Source organism: Ostrea edulis, chromosome 2 (assembly GCF_947568905.1).
Source record: "Ostrea edulis chromosome 2, xbOstEdul1.1, whole genome shotgun sequence".
Classification (NCBI taxonomy): Eukaryota; Metazoa; Mollusca; class Bivalvia; order Ostreida; family Ostreidae; genus Ostrea; species Ostrea edulis.
In genome coordinates, this window is record NC_079165.1 from 82,617,089 (window position 1) to 82,628,281 (window position 11,193).

General features: G+C 35.6%; 1 protein-coding gene across 1 annotated transcript; it reads right to left on the reverse strand.

Moving 5' to 3' along the window:
* Positions 1 to 4,963: 4,963 nt before the first annotated feature.
* LOC125681633 (ficolin-2-like) lies at positions 4,964 to 9,926 on the reverse strand. Its single transcript, XM_048921794.2, has 5 exons — positions 9,576 to 9,926; positions 8,104 to 8,246; positions 7,439 to 7,535; positions 7,109 to 7,273; positions 4,964 to 5,232 (listed from the first exon to the last, which is right to left on the reverse strand). Exons 1-5 carry the CDS (start codon positions 9,790 to 9,792, stop codon positions 4,985 to 4,987), a joined length of 870 nt encoding a protein of 289 aa, XP_048777751.2. The 5' UTR covers positions 9,793 to 9,926; the 3' UTR covers positions 4,964 to 4,984.
* Positions 9,927 to 11,193: the final 1,267 nt, after the last annotated feature.

The following is an 11,193-nucleotide window of genomic DNA, read 5'->3' on the forward strand; positions in this document are numbered from 1 at the left end:
TGCAGTTTGTCGTCCATAACTTATATCTCTTACACCTTTTCGTTTCCTTTGTTTGTAGCTATAGTATGTACACCTCTTGTATTTTCTTTTTAATCATTTATATTTTTTCTTTTCAGACTCATTAAGACGACCTACCATTATCTTTCATTTATTATTTATTGTACCTCATGTACCACTGATTGATGGTGTGAGTGAAAAATGAATTAACTTGAACTTGAATTCGGGAACACAAAATATTTTACCACACCAGAAAGCATAATTTGTCCATTTAAATGCCTTCTTGTGTTTTCTTGAACAATAGTTATTGTAGATATTCACGCTGTAACTAAATAGCCCTGGGTTTTATCAACACTATGGGCCTTTTCAAAACTAGTAGTAGAAGCATGTAGAAGTATGTGAAGGTATTCCACCACATGTTAAGTTTCTAAAATGTACCATCTTATATATTGCTTATCAAAAATGTAAGATACAATAAGATATCATATATTATTCACATCTTGTGAATTTGTTTTTCTTAATGCGTACGGTAACATCGAATTGTAGTATCTTAATACTGATTATGTTCAAATAACCACCAAAGAGTAAACGTCTGTGGGCCTTTTTTACATTTTGTTTTCCTCAATTTTCTTAAATTCTTAATTTTTTTCCTTCTAATTAAACACCTCGACAGCCACGTGCCAATTCTAAACAATGAAACAAAACACCATACAAACAAAGGACCTCCCCACTTCAGCTGTAGCTTGTGGTCCCTTTTTACCATCCCTCTTTTCAAAAAAACATAGATTTGTCTATTATACTTGTTGGTAGATATTAAACACTGATGTATCTCCAGTAAGTGCACAGTCTTTTCCCCTGGGATATTGGAATATAATGGTAGAAAACTATGTTTTAAATGGCCACCTTTAGCCTGAAAACTACAGAAATACTACCCGGGGTCAATACAGGTAAATGAGGTAGAAAGAAAACGAATAGTTTTTTGTAAATTTTTATTGGTAATTTATTTTTATGAATTTCATCACCAGCACAGGATTGTCTAGTCTTGCCTCTTGGGTGTAATTTTCTTTATTACAAAAAAAACGGACTTATGATAGGAAAGAGAAACCTGGACACCATTGTGCTCAGTATAAACAAAGGTTTTAAAAACCGGTCAATCAATAAATATCAATACTGATTCAACAAAAACAGACAAACGCGATTTCAAAAGACGGCATAGCTCTTAATGTAAACGATCTTTTCAGCAAAATGAAATGTCAGACCTCTAAAATTAGGCAGTAATGAATATTTTGGAGCATTGTAAATTGCATAATTCAAACTTTGATTAAATCATCGGGGGCCGTATGTCACAGCTAAAGCGGGAAGGTCCTTTGCAGTGAACATTCCAACCACTACCAAGGAAACACAACTGCGATTCATCTGTATACTATCGTTCCTGTAACACCGTGACATTTTGCGTGATAAGAAATGAAAACACGTTTTCAGTGAACAATTAGTATCATTTCAATAACAGCATGACACTTTGCTTGATCGAGCGTGCAAATGTTAGGGCGAACCTTCCCATAGATTTCAAAGAAAAAGGTTTTATCTTTGTTCTCAGTGACCAATCACATTTAAAGAATAGTACATGTATATAGATGTATTTCTTGAAGTGATTACAACACGTCGTTCTATCGATCACGTGTTTACTTGGTGTTTGTTATTTATCCTGCAATCTATGGAGCGCCAAATTAACATAAACTCAAATAATTGAAGATATCTTCAATTATTTGAAGATATCATCAATTCAATTATTGCTCTCTTTAATTGAATTAATGCGCGCATTAAATCAATTATTGCTCTCATCAAATGAATTAATGCGCGCTTCAATTCAATTATTGCTCTCATCAATTGAGTTAATGCGCGCATCAATTGAATTAATGAGAGCAATAGTTGATTTAATGCGCGCATTAATTCAATTATTGCTCTCTTCAATTCAATTGATGCGCGCATTAATTCAATTAATGAGAGCAATAATAGATTTGATGCGCGCATTAATTCAATTATTGCTCTCTTCAATTCATTTAATGAGAGCATCAATTTAGTGGAAATATTGCTCGCAATAATTAATTTAGAGCTCGGTATAAATAATTTGATGATCTCTTTAATTCAATAGAAGATATCTTTAAATCATTTACAATGCTTTTGTATAAGGAATTAATGCGCGCATCAATTCTTTTAAAGAGAGCAACAATTCAATTAAAGATATCATTAATTCAATTGTGGATATGTTGAATTGAAGATATCTTTAATTATATAGTTGCTCTCTCTAAAAGAATTATTGCTCTCTTCAAATGAATTAAAGATATCATTAATTCAATTGAAGAGAGCAATAATTGAATTAATGCGCGCATTAAATCCATTATTGCTCTCATCAAATGAATTAATGCGCGCATCAATTCAATTATTGCTCTCATCAATTGATTTAATGCGCGCATTATATCAATTATTGCTCTCTTCAATTGAATTGTAGCGCGCATCAATTCAATTGTTGATATCATCAATTCATTTGAAGAGATCATTAATTCAATTAAAGCGCGCATCAATTCAGCTGAAGAATTAATGTTATCATCAATTCAATTAATGCGCGCAATAATTCAGAATTGAAGATATCATTAATTATTTGAAGAGATCTTTAATTCAATTGTTGCGCGCATCAAATGAATTGATGATATCTTCAAATAATTGAAGATATCTTCAATTATTTGAGTTTATGTTAATTTGGCGCTCCATAGCAATCTGATTGGCTAAAGTAAATATAGAATACAAGTATTCAACACTTGAGCGCACACTTTATTTACCACATTCGAAGGTTCTCTCTCAAAGCAGTAACACGATTTCTCGCCCTCAATAAATTTATTTCTTTACGTTTTACATTTCGTCATTTTTCGTTATTTTCCGTAAATACATTTCGCGAGTTTTGGAGCTCATGCACGAGCGCTTTTGCGCTTAGTATATATACTACTACTGGTCAGTTTTCGGGCAGTGCGAAGTTCGTTACAAGCAACAAAGGTCGCTTTTGTATTTCTGTGCCTTCCCTCCCACCCAGCCCATTTTCAGTTTGAATTCATATGCTTTCATTCGGGATTTTTCAGCTTTCAATTGTCGATTTGAGGTTTGCTTATTAAAAGTGATCTTGTAACGAACACAACCAACCTATTCACATTTTCTGTTTTGTTTTATTATCAAATAGTCAAGAAAATATTTATTTTCGGACGAGGGCACTGAGGGAGAAAATAAACCACATCTATTTATTATTTATATGCCGTCATGTATTTAAATCATGTTATTTTGTTTTGTAGATTTTAAAGATTTGGGAAAAAGAAAATTAGCAAATTTTGTACTATATACATAAAATAAACTGCACTTCCGAGAGCGCTTCTGTTCCTATATCACGTGTTGTTATTATTTTATAAATGATTTATGTTCGTTTAAGTATAACGAATAAGAACATAACGTGGTCATCCAAACTCACTTTTATTGAACCATTCGGCCAATCAGTGAATTTTGTACGCTCGGCCAAGCCGTTATCGGAACGTTAATACATTGAAAGAACGACATTACGTGGTCATCCACACTCACTTTTATTGACGCCATACGGGTAAACAACCAATCGATGAGTAATATGGTAAGTTTGGTCTGCTCGGTGAAGCAAAGTGACACAGTGTTTTTGGAATGATAATATCTTGTATAAACATTTTATTGCTCAGAGGGGTCACGGTACATTGTTTAAGGAGGTACTCTACATCGTCATAATGGCTGACTTCCTTTTAAGATATGGATGAAAATATAAATATCAACAATAGTTGTCTATTAATTTGAAATATCATCGCATAGCTAAGTAGCTCTGTAGGTTAGCACATCGACTGCTGAACTGTAAATTGCAGGTTCGAGACCAGCAAGGGTTTATTTTTTTTTCCAGATTGCATTCTACTAAAACTGCATTTTTTTGACTAAACAAAGTAAATTTGAAAGTTTTCAATTACAAAATATTGTCGCACATATCCTCCACTTGTCATCCATATCAAATTTCTCAGGTGTAGCATACCTTCTTTAAAAGCGGAATTCTCCAAAATACATTGTTAAGTAGAGTATTACACAAGATATTAAATCTTCCGTGGAATTCTCCAAGATATTGCTTAAGTTAAATTTCCTCAGATACTATAGTTTCAATAACAGCGTGCAAGTTCGCTTGACCGTGTGTGCAAATTTCACTTACTGAGTAGCCATATAAAACCTGAAAAGTATCGCCCAAACATTTACACCCTCGATCAAGCGACGTGTCATGCTGTTACTGAAACGATAACATATTGCTAAGTGGAGTTCCCACAGATACATTTCGTAAGTGGAATTCTCCAAAATACATTGCTTCACGAGGGGCTAAGCCCGTTTGGGCCCGAACTCTGTAATACCATAAATCTATATTTATAGATTTATGGTATTACAGAGTTCGGGTCCAAACGGGCTTAGCCCCTGTGCATTGCTTAGTTAAGTAGAATTCCCCTAGATATATCGATCTCTTTAGTGGAATTCCTCAAGATACATTGCTTTAGTAGAGTTCCTATAGACATTAGGAGGAATTCTACTAAAGTGAAGTTCTCCAAGATGTATACATGTACATTGCTCAAGTGAAAAACCTCACGATAATTACTTACATGGAAATTGTTAAGCGGAATTTCCTAAGATACATTGCTTTGTAGAATTCCCCCAAGATATGTTGCTTATTGAATGTGTTGAGGAAAATTGTATATAAAAATTTGAAAAGGTAGGAAATTTCTAGCTCAAGACAAAAGCATAGAATTTCAGACTGAACACACACACACACACACACACACACACACACAGAGAGAGAGAGAGAGAGAGAGAGAGAGAGAGAGAGAGAGAGAGAGAGAGAGAGAGAGAGAGGCACTCTAATAAGAAACTCTCAGTAAAAAGTAAATTTGTTTTTAATTTAAAGTGGTTTAATTTTCATTTGAAATGTTTTTAGGGAGTACTTGTACCCCCGCCATGTTTGCCAGTTGATACCGTCGGCCATGCTTTCATGGGTTCCCTGTAGATATTGTCCATTCGGATTAGCAGTGTGGCAGTTACTGTACCAAAACCCTCCTTTGAACGAGACCGCGCACTGTCCACTGGCCAGATCATTATCTACGTCTCTTGTCGTGAACAGCATCCCGTTATGGGAGGACAAGGAATCGCCTGAAAAAAGTCCGTATACTCTGAGTTTGTAGTACAACTGAGTGTTATATCATATATATATATATATCGTCATCGTTGGATATATATATATATATATATATATATATATATATATATATATATATACTCAACACTCATCATCCAAATTGTCAGATCTAATAGTAGATACGAGGTCAAATAAAAAAGGATATAAAAAGCACTTAAAATTACCAACGACACGAACAACAGTGAATTGTCAAATTTTTGGGACGACCTGTCCCTTCTTCAGGACGATAGAATATTTACATAGAAAAGTAAGGAAACTAAAACTACAACTAAACTACAAAAGCTTATAACAAACAAAACGTCTACATATTAAAATTATCGAGTGTAATATGTGGCAATAGAAAAGTTTGTTCCCATCGAGCGTCAAGACTGAACTGAACTAATCAGTCCTACGCTGGATCAATACATTTATAGTGCTTTATATTGTATAGATAAGATAAGATAAGATATATCCCACAACGGAATATATATATATATATATATATATATATATATATATATATATATATATATTTCTATGAACAATAAAGCATTATTCTACTCTTTACTCTTTGTATTTATGAATTCACACAACAGATGACCCCCCCCCCCCTCCAAAAACACCTCCAACCCCCCAAAATAAACAAACAAACAAAACAAACCCCCCGTATATATGGACATACTACAGTACATTATATTGTGTATATACAAAAATTCCACTGTAGAACAGCTGATCTTGTTTTTCTCATGAATAGAAAATAAATCAAACGGGTATCTGAGGATCCAAAGATTCAGTTGGAAATCAACAATAGCTACCCGCTATTTACTACAGAAAACTAAACCCCTGACAGAAAGATTTAAACTTGGTGTAAACTGTTATGCAAACTGTGAACTGTTATGTCAAAGAATGACAGCTTTTGGAATTTTTAAATAGTTTCCAGTTCAGTTTGTGTCTTTTCTGTAGGTAGGATTGTGTAAAATTGTCCAAAAGTATTATCAAAGGGAAGTGCTGTGTTTTGTGGACGACTGGAGAATTTAATTCATTTCTGAATTATCACGTTTCATTTCCAAAGATGTATAATATCTTATTTTCAAAAATCTTATATCTTTCATTTCCGAATGATAAATTTTGATTATACAGCGCAAAAAACTTTAATTATTGTACAGCATTTAACAGGTATTCAATATCCATAGATTACATTTACCGTGATTTGAACGGCTCTTTTTATACATTACAGAATTACTTAATTGTTGAATGGTCGTTAAGATTGTGCAACATGATGATGGAAAAAGACGGGACTTTTTCAAACTTTGGTTTTCTATTCTAAAGATAAACTTCTGAGCTAAAATTCCCGACCCCTCGTTTACAAGAGAAGGGAATCCTCTCTTCTTTATTCTAAATACCCCCGCCTTTCTAGAAGGGGAAGCATATTGCTTTGCACATGTTGGTTGATCTCACACAGAAGAGCGCTTTACCTACTTATTAGGCTGATACACATCAACGTGTATATGACGGTTTTTTTTTTGCTCGGCAGGGTAGGGTGTTCAAGGTCACTACCTTGCTAATACAAGGTCATATGAGCATACTTTATCTTGTATAACGGATCGATACTTCACACTACTTGCTGGACTAACCACGCGGGTTGTACATGTATTCTCAGTTGGGTGCTGCCGTATATCGTGATTGGGAAGGGGGGTGGGGTGTTTTCCGAGAATGTTTTATAAACTCAATTTCAAGAGTGGGGGTGTAAAGTGAAGCGGCTTGCTTGCTTTGCAGACACTTCATACAGACCTACACCAGCTGCCCCTGTATATAGTCCTCTATTCGCCGCTATTAGCCAGAACAACTCACCCGCGGTGCCGGAATATCCCCCCACGCTCAGTCTGAACTTCGTGTCCCGGTTTCCTACGTTGAACACTTTGTATTTGGCAAATCGACTTTCTCCGTCAAAATCTGTCATATCTACACGTAATTCGTACAGGGCCTGGCTTGTCAGCAAATGTAAAAACTCATTGCCTTAAAAAAAAAAAACCCGACCATTTCTTTAAAATTTAGTTAATTCCCTTCTACAGCAACATACATGTATTTACAATATAAGGGTTTTGAAAATACAATTAAATCGTTGGTTTGTGTTACCATAATATTAATTATGTGATTCATTACGCGTAAATGCGTTCTGACCTATCCAAAACTCGCTGGTTCCATTGCTGAATCCGAACTGGTAGTCTACCCAACCCCTGTAGAAATCTAGACTTCCGTCCATCCTCTGCTGCACAACCTGTGATTGAAATATCACGCAATGAAGCTCGAAGCCAATAACTGTAGTAAGTACCAACAGAATGATTTTATTTTCTGTATTGTAAACCATTCCTTATTCAAAACTTATTCGGAAATCGAGGAAATTCTTACCAAGCAATATTCACTAGAGCCAACATAAATTTTAATAAATCTGGTTGCAACGGGGATATCAGTACTTGCAAAAATCATGCCAAATTCTAACATACATGTATAAGTAATAGAAGTTTTCATTTAGTACCTTCTACGAGAACAAAGTCTCAAGTGTAATGTACATATTCTATGAAAAAAGGCCACTTTACAACCTTACAAATCAGTGGCGAATCCAGAATATTTTCCATGGAAGGTTGAAACATAAGATTGTACCCCTTTCTTCCAAAAGGGCTAGGACGTTTTACTAGACCCCAAATGTAAAATTTCAATCAAAAAAGGGGAGGGGTTGTAACCTCCGTGACTCCTTCTAGATCCGCCACTGCAATCAAAGAGAATGTAATTTTGATTTTAATAGCAAACTCTTGGTCTCTGCAATCACTACGAGATGAGAAACTCACTAGCCATCCCCCTCCATCCACGTCCATATCACAGACTACGTCCATCCCGCGCCTGAGGGTGCCTGGGTACACCCTGTACACTCCTGAGGTAGAGTTGGGTCTCTGAGTCAGGACATCGTAGCAATCCCGGGGAGTCTGGTTCCCTAAAATCACAAAAAAATGTTTTATTATCATATCCTGGGCATTCTTAGATTCACGGTGGACCAGGAAAGAGTAACAGCTAATAGATTCAACAGAAATAATGTCTGTTTCCATGGCAATACATTATTTGTTATCTGGAAATATCGGTATACAGAGGGATTCAAACCGAGAACCATCTTCCCAAGTCAATAGATTGTGATCCACCACATTCCTAACAAAGATGTGATCGACCACATTCCTAACAAAGATATTGCAATCCACCACATTCCTAACAAAGACATTGTGATCCACCACATTCCTAACAAAGATGTGATCCACCACATTCCCAACAAAGACATTGTGATCCACTACATTCCTAACAAAGATGTGATCCATCACATTCCTAACAAAGATATTGCAATCCACCACATTCCTAACAAAGACATTGTGATCCACCACATTCCTGACAAAGAGATTGTGATCCACCACATTCCTAACAAAGATGTGACCCACCACATTCCTAACAAAGAGATTGTGATCCACCACATTCCTAACAAAGACATTGTGATCCACCGCATTCCTACAACAAAGAGATCATGATCCACCACATTCCTTACAAAGAGATGGAGTTCCACCACATTCTTAAAAAAGAGAAATGTTATGAATCACAAACCCTTTCAAGAAGATCACTGAAAGAAAAGGAAAGCGTTTAACGTCTCCATTTGAATATATTATGAACTATGTGGAGTAGTTATTTTTGTTAATCCTCTTTGAGGATCCTTTACCACACAATTAGCATCTTTTAAAACTACCGTGTGTAAACATTTAATCATCCTGAACAGCCACAGAGACGTCTTCTGGTTAAGAAATTTATTGAAGGTTTTGAAAATGACATGTACACGACAATATATTCTCGCAATGAAAGAGAACCACGCCGTGTTTTTAACAACCTGATGTTGCTCAGAGGGTGTGGTATTCACAAGGATGTAAAGTAGTCTTGTGCTGAAATATAGAATATAAATAAACTTTGGGCCCTAGGAGTTTCTCTGAACCAAACTTTCCTGTCATTGGAAAAACAGGTCCGGCATTCTCTGTTCCTCTAACGATCTCGGAATTGAAGTTAGTCTGATAATTTTCAAGCATACATGACAAGAATATTTCTAACTTAATAATTATACTTCATATTGCAGGTTTATTTGTTCAATTTATATTTTTACCGTTTTAGAAATAATCTTGAATCACGCCACTCAGTGATTGCTATCGAAGGAAGGTATTTACTTTAGGGTAATCTAGTGATAAATATGTATAAGATCGATCAATACCTGAAAGAAAAAATCCAGAAAACGCCATACCTGTGGGGTTAGTTTGGTTTTCAATCTTTTCAATCAAAGTCCGGAGTTCACCCACGATTAACGAGTTGGGGTAGTAGAGGGCCGCGGCCAAAATGACTACCCCCGCCAATAACGTTACCACTGCAGCGCTACTCCCACCCCGGGTTTCGTCATTCACTGGTTTCTTCTTGCCTTTTGAGTCTTTTTCAGACGACATTTCTACTCTCAAGTCAGCCATGAATACACCTCGTGCGGTTTAATTTGTACGCTGTACAGCAGTTCTTTCTGTTTATCGTTTTTCCCCCTTGAGATACGCGAAACACCCTGTATTGAAATTTAGTGATGGGTGATGTTTGCTTTAAATCTCCGATATGATTCATTGAAAAAATTACTCTAATGTATGACCAATTGATAAAAATACGGATATAGGGGTTGTCCAAGAATATGATTAAGAATGAAATAAAATCGTAATATTAAGATATTAATCCTTTTTACCTTAATGTCCAGTTTTGTGGTTGACTGCCGCCTATGGCGATTGTACAAGTGAAAAGAATTAAAATAACAGGGCCTGTTATAGCATTAACTGTCAACCAGAAATAAAAAGTTTATATTTCGTAACCATGAATAAAAATTTAGAATATGTGTATTTTAAAAAAATAGTTAAATATCAGGGTCAATTTGGTAACAATAGGCAAATATATCTCTTTTATACACAGTGCCATTATACCCCCCCCCCCCCCTGTTAAAGTCATCATTTGTCAAAGGCAGTCGGGGGGAGGGCGGTTGCATGTTGGCTTGTCCAAAACACCTTGACCATGCGAAATCTAAAAAAAGACCCTTTTCTTTGAAATATTCATCAAAATCCTAGTTCATGAGGGAGAGGGTCTTCTACTGTTACTGTCTCTTTTTTTTGTCCCAAATTTTTATTCCTTAAATCAGAGGGGGTGGGGGTCATACTTCATTACTACCATGATATAAAAAATATCTTAAAATTATGTCTTTATTTGTATTTTCTTAATATATTTTTAGTTTACATTACAAAATACAGACATTTGTTTCTGTAGGCTAAATAAGTTATGACCTCTGTATACTAGTAATAACCCCAGGCACCTGAAGTATGGATATGACTAACCCCCCCCCCCCCCCGTTTTTTAAATAATTTTTATTGGTGGCAATAATTTCTCTGAAACGTGTGAATTTCCGGTCTATCTCATCCCTTTTTCGATTCATGTAATCATTTCACGCTTTTTGTAAGCTTCAGAGATTGGCCTTCTACCGGTATAATAAAATGTATTTTAAAATATATATAATAAAATACATGAATCGAAAGAGGGGTGAGATAGACAGGGAATTCACACATTTCAGAGAAATTATTGCCACCAAAAAATTTATCATAAAAAGGTGGGGGGGGGGGGGGGGTTAGTAATATAAGTGCCTGTGACAAATTAAATTAGTAAATATCAATAATGGTTGTCGAAAAGAAAAGAGGGGCCAGCCCGATTCTCATCGTCGGAAACCCACGGTTGATCAACCGTGGGTTTCCGACGATGCCCGATTCTACGTGTCTGCTCTCTGTGACAATGATTACGTTTTGTGGCAGCCTTTAGAATAAAAGTAGAAAGTTTAGAAATGATGAACG

Bases quoted from the DNA above. Each gene is read 5' to 3' on its own strand.
- LOC125681633 (XM_048921794.2), bottom strand. From the start codon at position 9,792: ATGGCTGACTTGAGAGTAGAAATGTCGTCTGAAAAAGACTCAAAAGGC. The intron at 8,247-9,575 runs GTATGGCGTTTT...TTGTGATTTTAG, and splicing joins AAACCAAACTAACCCCACAG to GGAACCAGACTCCCCGGGAT. The intron at 5,233-7,108 runs GTGAGTTGTTCT...GACTTTTTTCAG, and splicing joins GGGATATTCCGGCACCGCGG to GCGATTCCTTGTCCTCCCAT.